This window comes from Strongylocentrotus purpuratus, unplaced genomic scaffold, assembly GCF_000002235.5.
Source record: "Strongylocentrotus purpuratus isolate Spur 01 unplaced genomic scaffold, Spur_5.0 spur5_scaffold_13, whole genome shotgun sequence".
NCBI classification, from domain to species: domain Eukaryota; kingdom Metazoa; phylum Echinodermata; class Echinoidea; order Camarodonta; family Strongylocentrotidae; genus Strongylocentrotus; species Strongylocentrotus purpuratus.
The window spans coordinates 16,710,208-16,729,390 of NW_022145598.1; the positions used below are offsets into that span (position 1 = coordinate 16,710,208).

Consider the following 19,183-nt stretch of genomic DNA (forward strand, 5'->3'; position numbering starts at 1 on the left):
GACGTCAGATAAATGAAAAATAAATGACATATTTCTAAAAGAAAATTATCTCAGCTAAACAGAGATAAACATGGTATCAAATTGTTCGGAAAAAAAATGGGCAATACTATGATAGACAAAAAATGACGATTTTAGTTTGCGTTCGATCATTACGAACAAAAACGTGCGCGCAAATTTATGCGCGCGCAAAGGTGTGCGCACGCAAAATTTTCGAAATGCTTGAAATGGCCTAAAACGTACTCTAATTTGATTAAAAAGTGATTATGAGCATTTTTTATTTTTACGCGCACCAACGTACGAACGTACGCGTGCGTTTATTGACCTCAAGTTAACCGGACAGATATTGACCTTAATCGTTATAAATATGAATGAGAAATGATTTACGGTTATGAAGATATGATAATGAGTTGACTTTCAGAGTACTTCACAAAATGGCGCCTGGATGACGTCACGATATTTTAATGAACTTGAAAATGTTCCTGTCACGTCTTAATATAATGACCTCTGACTGGGTCAAATTTGAAAGAAATTGGACGATTCAATTTTGAGTAATCGTGCACACAAAATAGTGGTCACAAATTTATTTTAATTGAATTGTGTTTTTGTACAAATTCAATTAAAATACTAGAAATTTAATTCGTCATGGGGACGAATTAGGTGGTCTGTTTTCAATTCTATGATCATTGAAAAGTCAAAAAAGAAAAAAAAAGTGAAGAAAAAAATTGTTGGAAACTCCCGGACTCGAACCAGGGACCTCAAGGTCGGAAGTCAAGCGCGTTACCGATATGCCAAAACATTTCCCATAGAGATTACACGTAAACGGAAAATAGAATTCACAAATCCCACTTTGTAAGTGAAATATGAGCATGATCCCGGCATCTGATCGAAAAATAAAGGGCACACTTGTGATAGCTTATTCTCTCAGCTACATCATACTCAAAGCTCAGCGAAAACACAGCTAAAACGACGGAGATATTGCTCGCAAAAGACAGGATGTAGAATCCAGTTTTGAGAAAAAGTCATGTCCCATAGAGAATACACGCAGAATGTGAAAAATTGACATGCCACCTTTAATCGCAAAAATACGCCATGATACCTTTGTCAAAATAAAATATTGTGGTAACTGTCTTTGTAGAAAATTGTCTCAGGTAGATCATATCAAAATTTGGAAGAAAATCGATCAATATTTACAGAGATACAGTCAATTTTCCAGAAATATGCTGACGTCATAATATGCAAATTGAAATTTTGAGTTCGGAGGCCATTGTGATGACGTCATGAGTTAATTGAGGGTCAAATGAGACATGAAATCATATCTCCAATTCATACTCTATCAAAATATGAAAACAAAATTGGGATCACTTTGCATCCTTAAGCGCTACAATGGATTTTGTATAGGCATGTTTTTGCCCATGTATGCTATGTATTACAAGAGCTCGCACGCACGGAAATTATCTTAAACGGACGCTCATTCCGTTATTAATGGGCAGAAAAAGGTGAACAAGGTATCAAAATGCTTGGGAAAATGTGCCAAATTTGATGACAGAGAAAATTTGGCGATTCTATGTTGAAAAATACCAGTACGCGCGAAAACGCGCGCGCATTTGCGTGCGCGCGTTTTTTTTGCAAAATGCTTAGAATGGCCTGAAACGTATGCAAAATGAATTTGGGACGATTTTGAGCATTTTTATTTTTTGCGCGCGCGCTGACGCGCGGACGTACGCATGCGCGCGCGTTTTCTGACTTGAAATTGATCGGACGGATATTGACCTTAATCATGATAAATATGAAAGAGAAATGCCTTTCCGTTATGAAGATATGATCATGAGTAAAAAGTACCAAGAAAAACACAAAATGGCGCCTGGATGACGTCATGAAGACTTGATGACCTTGAAAATGTTACACTGACGTCTTATTACAATGACCTATGACTGTGCCAAAATTGAACGAAATTGATTAAACCGATCTTGAGTTATCCTGTTCACAAAAAAGTGGGAACAATAAATAAAAATAAAGAATAATAAATAACTAGAAATTTAATTCGTCATGGGGACGAATTAGGTGGTCTGTTTTCAATTTGATCATTGAAAAGTCAAAAAAGAAAAAAAAATGAAGAAAAAAAATTGTTGGAGACGCCCGGACTCGAACCAGGGACCTCGAGGTCGGAAGTCAAGTGCGTTACCGATATACCAAAACATTTCCCATAGAGATTACACGTAAACGGAAAATGAAATACTCAAATCCCACTTTGCAAGTGAAATATGAGTATGATCCCGGCATCTGATCGAAAAATAAAGGGCACACTTATGATAGCTTATTGTCTCAGCTACAACATAATCAAAGCTCAGCATGAACAAAGATAAAACGACGGAGATATTGCTCGCGAAAGACGGGAATGTAGAATCCAGTTTTGAGAAAAAATCATGTCCCGTAGAGAATACACGCAAAATGTTAAAAATTGACATGCCCCCTTTAATCACAAATTACGCCATGATCCATTTGTCAAAATGAAAAATCGTGCCAAATGCATTTGTAGAAAATTGTCTCAGCTAGAACATATCAAAATTTGGAAGAAAATCGGTCAACATTTACAGAGATACAATCAATTTTCCAAAAATATGCTGACGTCAAAATATGAAAATTAAAATTTTGAGTTCGGAGGCCATTATGATGACGTCATGAGTTAATTGAGGGTCAAATGAGACATGAAATCATATCTCCAATTCATACTCTATCAAAATATGAAAACAAAATTGGGATCACCTTGCATCCTTAAGCGCTACAATGGATTTTGTATAGGCATGTTTTTGCCCATGTATGCTATGTATTACAAGAGCTCGCACGCACGGAAATTATCTTAAACGGACGCTCATTCCGTTATTAATGGGCAGAAAAAGGTGAAAAAGGTATCAAAATGCTTGGAAAAATGTGCCAAATACGATGACAGAGAAAATTTGGCGATTCTATGTTGAAAAATACCAGTACGCGCGAAAACGCGCGCGCATGTGCGTGCGCGCGTTTTTTTGAAAAATGCTTAGAATGGCCTGAAACGTATGCAAAATGAATTTGGGACGATTTTGAGCATTTTTATTTTTTGCGCGCGCGCTGACGCGCGGACGTACGCATGCGCGTGCATTTTCTGACTTGAAATTGACCGGACGGATATTGACCTTAATCATGATAAATATGAATGAGAAATGCCTTTTCGTTATAAAGATATGATCATGAATAAAAAGTACCAAAAAAAACACAAAATGGCGCCTGGATGACGTCATGAAGACTTGATGACCTTGAAAATGTTACACTGACGTCTCATGACAATGACCTATGACTGTGCCAAAATTGAACGAAATTGATTAAACCGATCTTGAGTTATCCTGTTCACAAAAAAGTGGGAACAATAAATAAAAACTAGAAATTTAATTCGTCACGAAGACGAATAAGGTGGTCTGTCTAAGTCTTATGATAGATTTGAGAATGGGAGAAGTTATATAGACATGTAAACAATGATGATCATGATGAACATGATGATGATCATGATGAACATGATGATGATCATGATGGTGACATTGATGATGATGATAATGATGATGATATTGATGATGATGATGATGACGATGATGAGTATAAGCATGATCCTGACATCTGATTGAAAAAAATGAGGAAATATATAGATAGCAAATAGTCTCAGCTACAACATGCTAAAATTTGGGAAAAAACTGTTGAATAAGAACCGAGATACTGGTTGAAACACATTGTCATGCAGATTCATGTTTTGAAATAAGTGACCTCCCATAGACATAACACGCAAATATGACAAATTATGCATTGTCGCCTTAAATCGAATATTTTACTATGATGACGTCAGATAAATGAAAAATAAATGACATATTTCTAAAAGAAAATTATCTCAGCTACAACATATCAAAATCTGGGAGAAAATCGATCACCGATAAGTGAGATAATCTCAAATAAACAAAGACAAAAATGACGTCATCAACAAAATACATTTGTTTGAGTTTAGATGCCAATATGATGACTTTATTTTACTTTGTACGAGTCAGGGTGGTATGAAATCATATCTCCAACTCATGCTTTCTCCAACCATGATATAAAAATTGGGGGTCAATGGACTATCTGAAGAGCTATTTCGATTTTTAAAATGGCATGTTTTTGATCAAATTTGCACTATATTGCCCATAGCAGTACGCGCGGATTTTGAACTTTGACGCACGCTCACGGCCTTATGAAATATGAAGAGTGACTGAAATTAATGTAAATTGTCAATTACGTTAAGAGGAATCCAAATCATGTAAACATTTTGAATTTGACCTTTTCCGCGCGCTGTGAGCGCGCACACCGCGCGCGGGGACATGAACGGACGGAAAATTTTGAAATGCTTAAAATGACCTAATTCGTACTCTCGTTTAATAGTTAAGTGATTTTGAGCAATTTTAAATTTTGACGCGCACATACGCGCGCGTCATGACCTTTATGTGACCTTTGATGACATTACCTGTTGACCCTTGACCTGAAGTATATGTGATATGAATATGAATGACCTTTGCTTATGCATCATGAAGATATGATGGATAATGTGATTTCACAAAATGGCGCCTGGATGACGTCACGATGACTTGATGACCTTGAAAATCTTCAAGGTCATAGGTCATGACAATGACCTATGACTGTGCTAAAATTGAATCAAATTGACCAAACCAAACTGTGAGTTATCCTGGGCACAAAAGACGGGAAGAAATAAAAATAAATAATAATAATAAATAAATAAATAAAGAAAATTCTGACGAAATCAATAGGTGGTCTGTTGATAACAGACCACCTAATGATCTGGATTTTTATAGCGCTTAATACGTAAAACCGTCTCTAAGCGCCTTACGGGTATTATATCCCCAGTCATTGGATTCATTGCTGCACACTTTGCACCATCTCCACTCCCTGGGGAGTATTCCTACCACATGGTCACCGTGAGGTATATGGCATTTACTATTACACAGGCTTTCAACATCCTACCGGTCCCGTTTCCATCCTGGGTATGAATCGAGTGGCAAGGTAGATCAATGCCTTGCCAAAGGACATAAGTGCCATGTCAGGATCAAACCCACGCCCTTAGCATTTCAAGTTAAGTGCTTAATCTGCTTGACTACAACACCTCTACTATTACACATACCAATGACAACCGTGATGACTTGCTTATCTTTCATTGGGCACAAAGGTATATTGCACTAGTTTTAAGAATATTTCACTGGTAAAACATGCACATCATCACACACATTTCACATACCCCTGAATCCAACTCAAATTGCCATTAAATATTACACGTACAGTCAAACCTGTACGCCTATAAAGGCCACAAGGGAAACTGAGAATGTGGCCACCCTAAACAGGTGGCTTTTCTAGACAGGTTCTACAAAACACATTTCTTGCTCGAGGGAGACAAAATAAATGGCCACTACAGAGAGGTGGCTTTAAGTTGGACTTAACTATGCCAAGCCATTCATGCCCCTAGTTGCCCTCAACACCCCCCTGAGCACCTAAATCAACGTACCCCTATTATGTAAAGGCTTAAAATTTACAGCAAATTTACAGAGTTCTCGAACCAATGACATCCTTGTTTTGCGAGTGGTTGTCAAGGTAAAGTACTTATGAGTGTCCTCAGTTCCTACCACCCACACATCCACTCATCCACTCAACCACACGCATATATAGTTGTACAGGTAGTTCCTACCTCACTTCCTACACCCACACACCCACACACTCACTCACCAACCCACACACACATATAGTTGTACATGTAGTTCCTACCTCAGTTCTTACCACCCACACACCCACCCACCACTCACCCACACACATATATAGTTGTACAGGTAGTTCCTACCTCAGCCCCTACTACCCACCCACTCAAACACACACACACACGTAGTTGTAAATGTAGTTCCTACCTCACTTCCTACACCCACACACCCACCCACTCACTCACCCTCCCACACACACATATAGTTGTACATGTAGTTCCTACCTCAGTTCCTACCACCCACACACCCATTCACTTACTCACCTACCCACTCACCCACACACACACGCACACAGACACACACATACAGTTGTACATGTAGTTTCTACCTCGGAACTTATCACCCACCCACCCACCCCCACACACATATAGTTGTACATGTAGTTCCTACCTCAGAACCTATCACCCACACACCAACACACTCACTCACCCACATACACACACACATATAGTTGTAGATGTAGTTCCTACCTCAGTCACTACCACCCACACACCCACCCACCCACTCACCCGTCCCCACACACATATGTTGTACATGTAGTTCCTACCTCAGAACCTATCACCCACACGCCAACACACTCACTTACCGACCCACTCACCCACACACACACACACACACACACATATAGTTGTCCATGTAGTTCCTACCTCAGTCCCTACCACCACCCACACACCCACCCACTCACTCACCCACCCACCCACCCACACACACACATATAGATGTACATGTCAGTATGACGTACGTACCATATTCATGTGAGTTATTGTTGACTGTTGCCCTCAGTATGATGTTGTTCATGACATTCAGGAATGTTGGCATGGCATGGTAAGCACGATTATTATACCAAGCCTGTGTTAAATAACAATAAAAAATTATTGTTTTATGGTGTGAAACTATTAAAGGTAACATTGTTCAGATGAGAGAAAATGGTGCTAAGGTTATGACTTCAATGCTAGATGTACAATTAAAGATAATCTGAAAGTTTGAGTGAAACCAGACCATTATTAACGATAAAAATTGGAAAAAACTGATCTGACCTATTCCTTATTTCTCCCAACTATATTATTACAATTTAATCAGGATTTATTGCATGCTAGAGGGTTAGTGCAGTAGAAGGAATATAATATAACATTTCATACAAAAATTACACATTTTTTGTCATCAACCTTCAACAATGTTACAGAGTCACTTTCAAGACACCTACGGACAAAAATGCTAGATAATCAGTTTATCTTAGGTGTACGAAAGCTTTTGTCATCTGTAATTTTTAGCTTTAGACGGACGTATAACATGGTTATACTGTTGATGTTTAGAATATACTACTGGATGGTCTAAAGTTCAATATAATGAAATGTATGAACCGACAAAATCAGGATTTCTGAATGATAACAAAAGTACAAAATAATAGAGGAGTCTTGTATAGATCTCATGTCTGCCTCTCCTGGCACTCCGCTGATGATATATTTCACAGAGACGGCAGACTGAGGTCAAATTACAACTGCATGCACGAAATTATGAATTTTGATGAGAATATATGTAACATAGAAAAACACTATGCATACATGTATTTGTTTTACAAAATAATCTATACATAATTCTACAAAAAAATACATACCTTGGCTTGCGTCTGATTTGATTCCATATCATCAAACCAGCTAACACCTCCAAACCTTTAAAAAAGCAAACAAAGCAAACAAAAAAACTATTTTAAAATGCTGAAATCATACTTTTTAACATTGCAATAATGTCAGTTATAATATGTGTATGCAGACTGAGGTAATCTGTCATCCAATGTTTACCGGTATGTACCAGTAATACCGGTACTAGAAAGACTTTGAAAAGGTTCTCAGCTCATACATTAACAATGAATGCTCAATCTCAAAAACAGCAAATGTTCCTAATGATAATAATGATAAGAAGAAGAAGGTTCATCATTATTGTCCTAATGTTTAGCAATTTAAATTTGTGATATTTACATGGAATACATGGATACATGGATACTTTGATACATGAATAGACATGTATATACATGTACATTTCAAAATTATTAATATCATTAGACATACTCATATTTTCAATATTAGTTTTACTTTTATTAGTAGCAGAGGCAGCAGTTGTAGAAGTAGTAGTAGTTAGTAGTAGTAGTAGTAGTCGTTGTAGTAGTATAGTAGTAGTAGTAGTAGTAGTAGTAATAGTAGAAGTAGTAGTAGAAGTAGTAGCATAATTACACTATTATTATAATTATTACTATTATTATTATCAGTATCATTATTATTACTACTATCATTATCAATATTATTATCAATATCATCAACATTATTAGCATAATTAAAAAAAATATATATATATAATACTACTTGCTTGCAGCTTCAAAAATGGCAACAAAGATGTAAAGGGTCAAATTCGTAAAACTAGCATTTACTTCAGCTCTAAGTATGAAACAGTTATCAGGTAAAAGTTATTGCTAGGACTCTTGCTATATCAGGGACACAGTTTAGCAGCTGATATTGTTTTACAACATTATAGCCTTCATCATCGACTCAAACTTGGAATGCAATAGACAAGTATTTGCCTTTTTTTTAGCAAATACTTGGTAGGAATATCTGAAGATGCAAGCAAAAGATAAGGAGAAGAAAAAAGCACTGTTTAACTATTAGTAGTTTTACAGTTACTTCCCACTCACCGCACAGCAGCTATAAAGGACAGGCCACCTTCAATCAAATAATTAACTTTATTTACAGTATATACCTTGAGTTTCTAAATTGCAATTGAGTGTCCAAGAGGTACCGATCTTTATCCTCTTTTACCGAGATGTCTTGGAGAAAGACTTGGGTATCCGTAAGCCACGTGGGCGGCGGGATGCCTCCAGCGTCTGCTTCACACTCCTGCCCAAAGCCTGTCTCGGTACATCGACATTGGTCCTCCGGTACCTCAGCCAATAACGAGAGGTTGTAATTGTAGAGTTGATCTATCAGGTGGGCATTGGATTCCACACAAGGATAAAGGTCCCTGCAAAAAACAAGCATACATGAATTGTAATGATAATATCAATGAATGGATTATTTATAGAGCACTTCTTCCTTAGTTCAATATGACCGACCTACTAGTATATCCATGATTGTATCAATTAGCAGGCACTGCTCGGTAGTGTTTCACAAACATTTGTTGAACATATCTCTAAGTTGAACTTATCTCTAAGTTGATCTTATCTCTAAGTTGAACTTGACAAATACGGAAAGCTGTTAGCATCTATCAAAATAGTTTGTAAAAGTTATTTTCTATTATCAAAGAGAATTTATGTTCTTGATGTGGAATTTATAAAAAGTCTAAAATACTTGAATTTTCGCTTTTGAATATAATTTTATTTTAAGGCTACAAATGGCTCTCCATAATGTATAAGTCCAACTAAGAGTTAAGTTTGACTAGCATCTTTGTGAAACACTCATATGATTAGAACAAATATGGTGGGGAAGGTTTACAAACTTTGGATGCTAGGAAGGTATACAGACTTGCAAACCTAGGACGAGATTAGGCATTGGGATTGTTCAAACATATTGTCAAACCTTTTAACACATTCTCTCATTTCAGTCAACCAGTTTGTGAAAACTAGCCTAAAATACACTGTATGACAAACTTGGTAACACAATTTCAAACTTGAAATAGTACTTTTGGGAACTCACCGAAAGAATTTGTGTATTTGGGGGACCTGATTTATAGGAAATTGACCAGCTTTTTTTGTATATACCCGGTATATAGTTTTCTAAAAGTAGGAAACAGACTTACTTTTGGTCAGCATCTGCCATACATGTTGTCCCAAGTCCTGGAGGGTTAATGAGGGCATCGGTCAATCTCTGTCCTATTTCACCCTCTGACTCATCGCTGCAAACAAAAGAAATACAATTTTATTAAATGACCTGTAATGGATACAAACAGAAGTTATTATACACTAGTATAAAAACATATAGCGTAGCAAAATGTAGCTGCACAAAAGATGTATCCAGAATGCAAAATACCAGACCTAGTCGAGTGTAGTTACAAATACTTAAGTTTCAAACTTACGGAAATCAATGTAGTATACTTTAATTTGTACTTTATGTGATAAAATTATGACTTTTTTTTTCTTCAAAAATTATTTATTTTGTGTTCTTGATGTGTCTTTTGTGCATCTACATTTTCGTTGAGTTTTTTAACAATAAAATAGATGCTCGTTGGTAAAATAATATAATCAACTTATATCGCTAAAAAGCCTGTTATGTATATGTTCCATTCCAATGACAGCCAAACTTGAACGAAATCAAATTCCATATTATCAGTAGACATCAAATGTGTAATACACCTGATGTGAACACAGTTATAAATCTGAACTGTAATATTGCATTTTGCATTGTTATCGCCAGAGTTTTATGTCAACTCCTTTTAATACAACTTTCATTGAAAACATCATTCTGGTATTAAATATCAATGGTTTGTTACTGAACCAGAGTACCTAATGGCAAAAACCTTTCTGACAAGAAACTTTCAGCTTCTTGTTAGCATCAGCTTTTTTGCAGCAAGAAACTTTACTTGCCAATTGCAAATTCAATGTAACAATGTCTGTCAGTCATGATATAAAAATTTGTGCAGCCTGATAACTTTTACAATTCTAAACCACTTGCGAATGTTTCATGCTGGCAAATGTTTTAAAAGGAAATTTTACCTGAAGAAGGCATAGCTGTTAGGATTGAACATGGCTGGTGTGAGCTGTCTCGGGTTTTCTGGGTCAAGCTGACTGAGCTGGGAGAAGCCGATGGCTAAGGCAACCAAGACAACGGGCATGAGAATAGTCCAGATCAAACCCTGCCAGTCACGTCTCACAAAGTGAAGCCTCTTGATCAGCATACCCCAGGCGCTGAGAAGAACTGATGAGCGGAAGTGGGATGGAAGAGGAGGAGAGGGAACGATGGGGGTGATAGATCTTTGGTATCTATGGTAACTTTCTTGCATCCATAGATGCACAGTCAACATGGTTTTGTTCTGTATTTATCGCATGAAAGTGGTTATGATAGTTGATGGATGGTAATAATATATAATATAGCATGGACATGGCAAAGTTCATTCATGATCATCAGAACGCATGTAGAGATGGACAAAACGGCAGACAGGTGATTTGGTGGTGTTGGTGGTGAGCATTATCACATTGGATGATGGAATGGATGAATGGATGGATAGACAGAATAAGGGAACGGTTGAGATGGCATAGGATGGATGGACATCAGACCAATCCATTGGTTGACAGATGAACACAGATGGATAGAATGATGATGGAGATGTTAGATGGTAGACGAAGATTGCCCATCAGAATTGATTGGTTGAAGAATGGATGGGCAAAGAGAACGGTGGAATGTTGAGATGGTAGAGCGATGATAGCCGACAGATGAAATCATTAGTTGATGGATGGATGGATAGACAGAACGGTGAAATATTCAGGAAGTAGAGCATTAGGATACCCACCCGAAGAATGGATTGGTTGAAGAATGGATAGATGGAGAGAAAAATAAAATATTGAGATGTATATAGCAGATTACGCATGAGATGAATTAATTAGTGATGGATGGATGGATGGAAAAAACGACGGAATAGTAGAGGTGGTAGAGGAAGATTACCCATCCGAAGAATGGATTGGTTGACAGATGAAGTCATGAATGGATATAGAACGATAGAGTGTTTAGATGACAGAGCAATGTTTATTGGTTGATGGATGAATGGATAGACAGAACGATGGAATGGTAGAGGTGGTAGAGGAAGATTACTGATCCGAAGAATGGATTGGTTGACAGATGGGGTAATGGAGAGATAGAACGATGAATTGTTTAGATGGCAGAGCGATGTTGACCATCAGAACTCATTCGTTGATGGGTGAAAGAATGATAGACAGAAGGATGGAATGGTATCATAGAGGATTACCCATCACAAGAACTTATTGGTTGTTGGATGAATACATGGACAGATGGACAGAACTATGGAATGTTTGAGGTGGCAGAGCGATGCCCATCAGAAGAATTAATTAGTTGATTAATGGATTGAAAGAAATGTTGAGTTACATGAAGTACAGCACAAACACACATCATAATAATTCATTGGTAGATAGATGGATTGTTGAGATGAATTCATCTGATGATTTATCTTCCTCTATGTTTTCATCATTCCGTCATTCTCTGTCTCCATTAATCCTTCAACCAGTTTAACTTTAACTGCAGGAACGTCTGTAGTCTAGTGTACTAGTCTCTCTTTCAGAAATATAATAGCCACTATTCACAGTCTACTGAAACACATACTGTAGTAGTATATATGTATACACTGTAATAGAACATTCACTCAAGGATTGACATCTAGTGAATTGGTTATAAAGAATGCAAAGAGATTCTGATGATGATTGATTTAGAACAAGGCAATTGGTAATTAAAACACTAATGAAATGATGAAATTTTGTTTTCTATTTGGATAGTAAAACATGCATGTAAATAAGACAAATACTGAGAAAATGAATATCTGATATGTTTTTAAGCATATCTGACTCTCTTTTTTATAATGATTAATAAAGGTTTAAGATAAAACAAACATGAACAGGCATGGAATAATATTCTCTTTTAGCTGATGTTCTTGAAATAATAACATTGCAAAATGATAAAGGTCACAATACCACATGGACAAACTTAAAACTACATGTTTGCATTTACAATGACTGCTAACACATACACATATGAATGTATAGTTTTTTTAATTATATCATGAGGCAGTATTTCTTTCTAGAAGCGCTTTAGATATTAAATAAATCCACAAACCAGAATTTTTGTCAGATGCACGACCTGTTATTTACCAATGGAAGAAAATACAAGAATAAATTACATATGTTAACCACGTTAATACGTGTTTCCATTTTGATCAAATACAATGTTGTTAGTTAATCTATCTAGATAAAAAAAAGTTGGTTGGATTACAGAAGCTGGGTTTTATGATGTATGAAGCTTAACTCTTTACATGCCACACAAATGATCTCCCTGTATTGGTGTTAACTCAAGACCCAAAATAAGTAATTTTGCAAGGCCATTGTGTTGCACAAAGCAGTACTTCTCTCAATGGTGCTTATTGTTTTGTGAAAAATGGCACATGTGGCAAATAGGCAACTGTGCAGAGAGGCAAAGAAAGCAACTACAGGGTTAAAGCTTGAGAAAGAGGTAGCATTAACAAATGATGCAGAAGAACAAACGACACAATCCACAACGAAACGAACTACTAACTATACAGGTAATCTACATACTGGATAATCCAATGTGATTCAAATACTCTACAAATTCTGGGATCAAAAGCTCAAAGCTCATGAAGATAAAATAAAGTAAAAAGGGGAGAGGTGTACACTGTAGGTGTATCAAGTAAAACCTAAATGTCGCTTAGGGTATACAGAGTATAATGATCTACTATGGCCGCAGGTTGAGTTTGTGACTTCAAGCAAGTTTGGATTTCTAAATTTGTTCTGAGCAACATTATGTATTTATTTTGAAATCAACAATAATAATTCTTGTTTTTTGTGTGTTTTATTTTTCAATCTTTCTACCCTTCACATACAATTAGCTTAATAATGAACATCAATAATACAATTTGTTACTGAAATTGTTGTATAAGATGTTGACAAAGGTTAAGTTTTCTCAAACAGGCATTTAGAATTAAAGCACAATTTGAGGATGATATGATATTTTTTTTTCTAATCAAATATTATTGATAGGCAAACATTTTGCAATGGATTTTTACCTGCTTTCACTAAATGTCCATATGGTTGGTAAGGTTTGTCTTCTTCAGAAATGTGGAAGTTCAAGAATAAAGAAAAATATAAATAAATAATAATAGGCCGTTCTTGTAAAGCGCATATCACATGATATAAATTCCCTAGGCGTGCTTCCAAAGAAGTTTGGATATTATTACCTAAGCTTTAGCTCTGGCAGCTGAAATCAGCGCACAGTGCATTTCAAGGAACAAATCCTGCCAGGTACCCATTAAACACCTGGGTGGAGAGTGGCAAATGTGGATTAATGTCTTGTATAAAGGCGCGAGTGCCGGGCTGGGATTTGAATGTTTCCCATCTTCCTATCCACAAGTAAAAGGCTATCTTTTGCTAAACAAATCTAGACATAATGATTTGAGTGGTGGTTATAGTATCTGACTGCAAAGAAAGCATAAATATGCCATAAATATACATGGCGTTAGTACTTCTTAGCAAAGAAGAAATTACAAAATTGTGACACGTACAGTAAAAAAATATGCTTTGCTGAATTGGGATGTTAGTACGGGTAATTTCAATTACATCTATATGTACATGAATATACATGTATTATAAACACTCAGGAAATTGAAAGAATTTCCAGATATTCAAAATAATCAATCTCTTTTTAATGATAACAATCAGATAGATTAGTAAATTAAGTGGAAGCATTCAACCCAACGTTTCACAAGGTACTTCACTCCGACCATTCCTTTCTCCAGAGATGATCACTCCAAGGTTGATTTTGAAACCAAATTTCTTAACTTCAACCTTGGACCAAACACTACACCTAACCTTAATCCTAATCCTAAACCTCACCTAAAACTCAATAGCAACCGTAACCATAAGCTTATATATTTGACGAAATATGGACCAGAGCATCGATGTCGGAGTACCGTTTTTTGCATTAAAAAAAAAATAGAATAGCCCTTTATCCCAGGTGTGTACGCATCAATCGAATCAAGCCCTTTATTTATCGCTAAAGAATTAAAATGTTTTAAAATGTTAATCCATTGCCAGTATGAACCGGTTGGTTCATGTATTAAGCCTATGGAAGCGATGGACTTAATTAAGTAGTCCATGTGTTAAGAGCAATGCAGATTGTATGAATTATGCAGATATCTCCATACCACATGCATAATACAGTACACAAAAAGAATAAACCATATAAACCTCTAGATACATAGTAGATAGCCCATTCACCCTGCGTTTGAATGCATCAACGTCTTTCCATGGTAACTTACCATGGGTGATTCCCGTTGCAATAGAGAACGTCTGGCCACCTTTCCTCAGGCTCCAGTTGTTGTTCTTGAGTATCCCTGCCTCTTCATCAACAGACCTGCTTGTGCCTGTGGACACCTTCAAGAACACCTTTCAAAGTAAACAAACAACAGTAATACTAATAATCTGGATTTATATAGTGCTTTATATGAAATGCCGTCTCTAAGCGCTTTACAGATATTATTACCACGGTCATAGGATTTATTCAAGCGCAATCTGCACCATATCCACTCCATGGGGAGAATTCCTACCATATGGTCATCATGAGGGCATATGGCAATTACAAACATAAATTCTTTCATCATCCCACCAGGTCCCAATATCTCTCCTTGGTATGGAGTGGCAATCATAGATTAATGCCTTGCCAAAGAACAATAGTGCCATGTTGGGGATCAAACCCAATCAAGTGCTAAAACTACCCGACTATGAAACCTCTAAAAGAGTGTTCACTCTTGAGTTCCTTGAAAAGTCAATAGAAATCAGGAGAACACCGAAAAACATGGACAGGGGCGACAAGGCAATGGCCAAAACGGCATCTTTTGGCAATCAGGAAACTGGTAGCTACCTTCAGTCTGCCAATATGCTTCTGCTGAATGCGTCTGTACCTAGACAAGGAAACTGCCACAGTAGTAAGTAAATATGAAAGTGTCATAAAACTCTTTCCTAAATCATTTGACCATCCTGATGAAATCATTCAGAATAAAAATTAAAGTTTGAATTAAATATTAATAATAAGTACCCATTATTAAACTACATGTAGAATAAAAAATAACATAACTCACTTTTAAAAATTAGACTGAAGGGACTCAGGTTTTATTCACGAAACTAATCTAATTCTGTAGAAATTCATTTAACAATATAACTTCAATATGGAGCTGCATATATGTTGTTCATGTACGACACTCGCTTATCTAACAATATCGATCTCCAAATCAATTTCCTACACTAACCAAATTCTCATCTTCGACCCTGGACCCAACTTTGTACCCAACCCTAACCCTAAACATATCCTAAAGTCAAATTGCAACCCAAAGCCCATCCGTATACCTTCGACTAAATGAAGCCCGGAGCAATTCTCTCAGTAACAATTGTTGGATACATGTCTATACACCACTTTTTATTTGTTTAGGCCTGAAAAGGGGAGACATCATTTAAAAATATACTGAAAACTTTCATAATACCTCTTTGAGTGTGGTGTCGGATATGCCGTAACTCTTGATGCAGAGTTCTCCAAGACTACTGTCAAGGTCTTCAAACAGTTCTTGGAACTTTTCTCGCTCTCCGCTGTCGACCGGGAGTACGTACACCAGCTCGGTACCGATGTCATCCTGTAGCCTGGCAGAAGGGATGCGGGCTTGGATGAAATCCGTGACGTTGCTAGTGTCAAAGGATGAACCTGTTGGAAAGAACACAAAAAGGTACATGTCTGGTGTGGAACAGTACAGGGGATAGTGTATCTCTATTATCAAATAAACATTTACTTTACTTGTACATGTACATGTATTAAAGAGAACTGTTGCTGAGCTAGCGCCGCGAGCGTTTCTGGACGGTGTGTGCATTCTATAAGTTTACACTATTATTATCATTATTACATTGGAGGGTGATATATGTTCTTTATAGGCATCTTGAGCAATGATCCCCTAGAATGGATTTCTGAGCAATATAGATGTGGATGTACGCTATTATTTTCACACGTGCGTTTGCATGTGGCTCAAATGCCTGAGAAGGCAGGAACGTCCATTGGGAAGACATAAATCTACATTGATTGTTTTGATGTCTTTTACCTCTTCTTTTCTTGATCTTAATCAGTTTAGGGTTAGAGATCAATCATTACAATGATTTGAATGGCAAAATATGAATTACAAGACTTCAAGATTATTTAATAATTAGCTTCAGGTCAAAATAGAAGTTTGTCCCTACCTGGATCAGTTGCAATGCCACTGGAAGTGCTTGGTACATCACTGGTTGCAGTCCTCATGGTGTCATAGATGTTGGGAACAGCCTCAGTCTTGAAGTCCTCTGCTCCATGGTCGGTAGGAGTGCCTCCTCCGCTGGTAGCCTCTTTGGCCAGACTGAGACGGTAACCCGAGCTGAAACGAGACTTGAGGAAGGCCGGCGACCCGCAGCAACGGAGATGACCTTGATCCAAGATGGCGATACGATCGCCCAAGATGTCCGCTTCGTCCATGAAGTGTGTACAGAGCACGATGGTACGACCTGGATACGTGTGTAGGATAAGAACCAAAGACAATAATGGGCGAAAATTTGTAAAATAATTGCTTCTTGTACAGAGGATCAATATATATATTGTGTTTTCATGTATATTTTCTTGAGGTACAAGCAGAATTCAATATTTTCAACAAAAAAAAAGGTACATGAATACATGTACATATAATTTAGTTTGATAGAGGCTGTGTGACACACGACATATATAGTAACATTTGCTCTATGAAACAATCTTGTACACTAACCACATTCCTATCTTTAAGTAAAGGCCACTCAATGGAAAAATGGCCGCTGTAGATAGGTGGCCTTTCCAGACAGGTGACCGTTATACACAGGTGGCCTTCATAGAGAGGTGCCACAAAGACAAGTTTGCTGTACTTACCTGTCTTCTGCTTCATGATGAGATTCCAGATAGCGCGTCTGGCATGAGGATCTACTCCACTTGTCGGTTCATCCAAGATAATGATCGTAGAGTGTCCCACGAACGCCATGGCAACGGAAAGCTTGCGTTTCATTCCACCGGACAAGTTCTTGACCCTCTCCTCTGATTTCTTGAGGAGTCCAACGTCTTGCAGAAGACTGAAAAGAAAGGACAAATGTCAGGTGTTCATTCACCAAATCTGAGGACTTTTTCTTATCTTCCACACATTCACACAGTCTTGTCTACATTAAAAGTTGATCTTAAGGTCAGTTCAGAGGGCGAAGAATGAAACCATATTAAATGCAAAGAAAATTGTAGGAAAAACAGGAAATTCACAAACTATACTAGCAATTACATTTAACTGCTGAGAAACTCTACCATAATATTGTAAAATAAGATTCATGCAGACATGAAACATTACTAGTACATAACCCCTCTGGTTCTTAGATGCTGTTCGTTGTCCTTGATTTCATATAATTTACCAATTCTTGAGAAAAAACCAATCCAAGATGAAACAAAAAATAACTCCAACACTTGCAGAAACAGAGAGAAATTTAAAAATGCAGACTGAGCCTTTTCACGAGCAACAGTGTCTACACATTTGCTTCCACAACGAGTGCTCCACGATTATTTTGGCAAAATTTTAGGGTAAGGGTTATGGTTGCAATTTAGTTTCAGGGTGGGAACTAATTCCTTCAAAAATGCTAGAGTGCCATAATGGCAGCCATGCTAAAGCTGGGGTCATAATTGTGGATTGCCAGGAGTGTCAAGTTTGACAGACATGAGCGCTATATAAGAACCCACTATTATTATTATTATTAGGTGTAAATATAGGGCTAGGGTTTCAATTGGGTTTAAGTGTAGGTGTAGGGATAGGTTAGGTTTAAGTATAATGTAGTGTTGGGTCTCAGGGTGAAATTAAGGAATTTGGTTAGGGTAGGAAATTATCACGGAGCAACTGCAGGAGCAAGTATCATGTAACCAGAGCAACATACAGTAATAAAGTTTGTTGCATATCTTTGTGACTATGCCAGTCCAGTGATGGCTTGGTGGTAGAGTTGCTGCCCGGTAAGCAGTTAATCGCAGGTTCAATCCCCCCGCTGGTTACAAGATTTTTTTCTGACTTGCTTTCAATGACAAGGTCAAGCATGCGATCATTGACTTCTAAAAAAGTTTCTTTTCAACAATTGAGACTTCTCCCTGGACGCCTTACATTCCAAGTTATCTTTAATACTGAATGGTGAAAACTCAAGAAGACTTACTTGTAGATGTCATCATCCAAAGCTTTTCCACGGAGACCTTTGACCCTTCCAGTCATGGCCATGTGCTCTCTCACAGTCAAGCTGTATCAAAGGTGATAGGATTGAGAGATGCAAGTATTGTTCACATATGCTGAGGTAAACCGCCATACTTTTAGATGGGTTTTTTAAAGCGCCATCACTGGTAACAGTTCTAGAGAGCAGCCCTGCTAGAGAGGGGCTACAGGACTCAAAATCTCCCCTCCCGGAAATCATTCCTTTTTAACAATGTACCGGTTTATGGTGGCATATATTAATGAGCCTTAATTATTTATTCCACCTGATGGCTAAAGGCTTGTTCAGATATAGTTTGGACCAACCTGAATTACTTCTACAAAGTGTGTGGTACCCA

At 37.3% G+C, this 19,183-nt stretch overlaps 1 protein-coding gene across 13 annotated transcripts in view; it reads right to left on the reverse strand.

Annotated features, from left to right (window-relative positions):
* LOC100890089 overlaps positions 1-19,183 on the reverse strand; it is a 109,611-nt gene that overhangs the window by 19,656 nt on the left and 70,772 nt on the right. For 11 of the 13 annotated variants that reach the window (XM_030983031.1, XM_030983032.1, XM_030983027.1 and 8 more), the window contains 12 exons: positions 18,796-18,876; positions 17,495-17,691; positions 16,807-17,103; positions 16,068-16,282; positions 14,850-14,976; positions 13,599-13,640; positions 12,635-12,658; positions 10,510-10,711; positions 9,597-9,692; positions 8,562-8,822; positions 7,429-7,483; positions 6,560-6,662 (listed from right to left, as the gene is read on the reverse strand). In XM_030983031.1, coding sequence (XP_030838891.1) covers positions 6,560-6,662; positions 7,429-7,483; positions 8,562-8,822; positions 9,597-9,692; positions 10,510-10,711; positions 12,635-12,658; positions 13,599-13,640; positions 14,850-14,976; positions 16,068-16,282; positions 16,807-17,103; positions 17,495-17,691; positions 18,796-18,876 — 1,700 coding nt within the window. The remainder of the gene's footprint in view (positions 1-6,559; positions 6,663-7,428; positions 7,484-8,561; positions 8,823-9,596; positions 9,693-10,509; positions 10,712-12,634; positions 12,659-13,598; positions 13,641-14,849; positions 14,977-16,067; positions 16,283-16,806; positions 17,104-17,494; positions 17,692-18,795; positions 18,877-19,183) is intronic. The other 2 variants (XM_030983025.1, XM_030983024.1) reach the window with 2 other exon arrangements.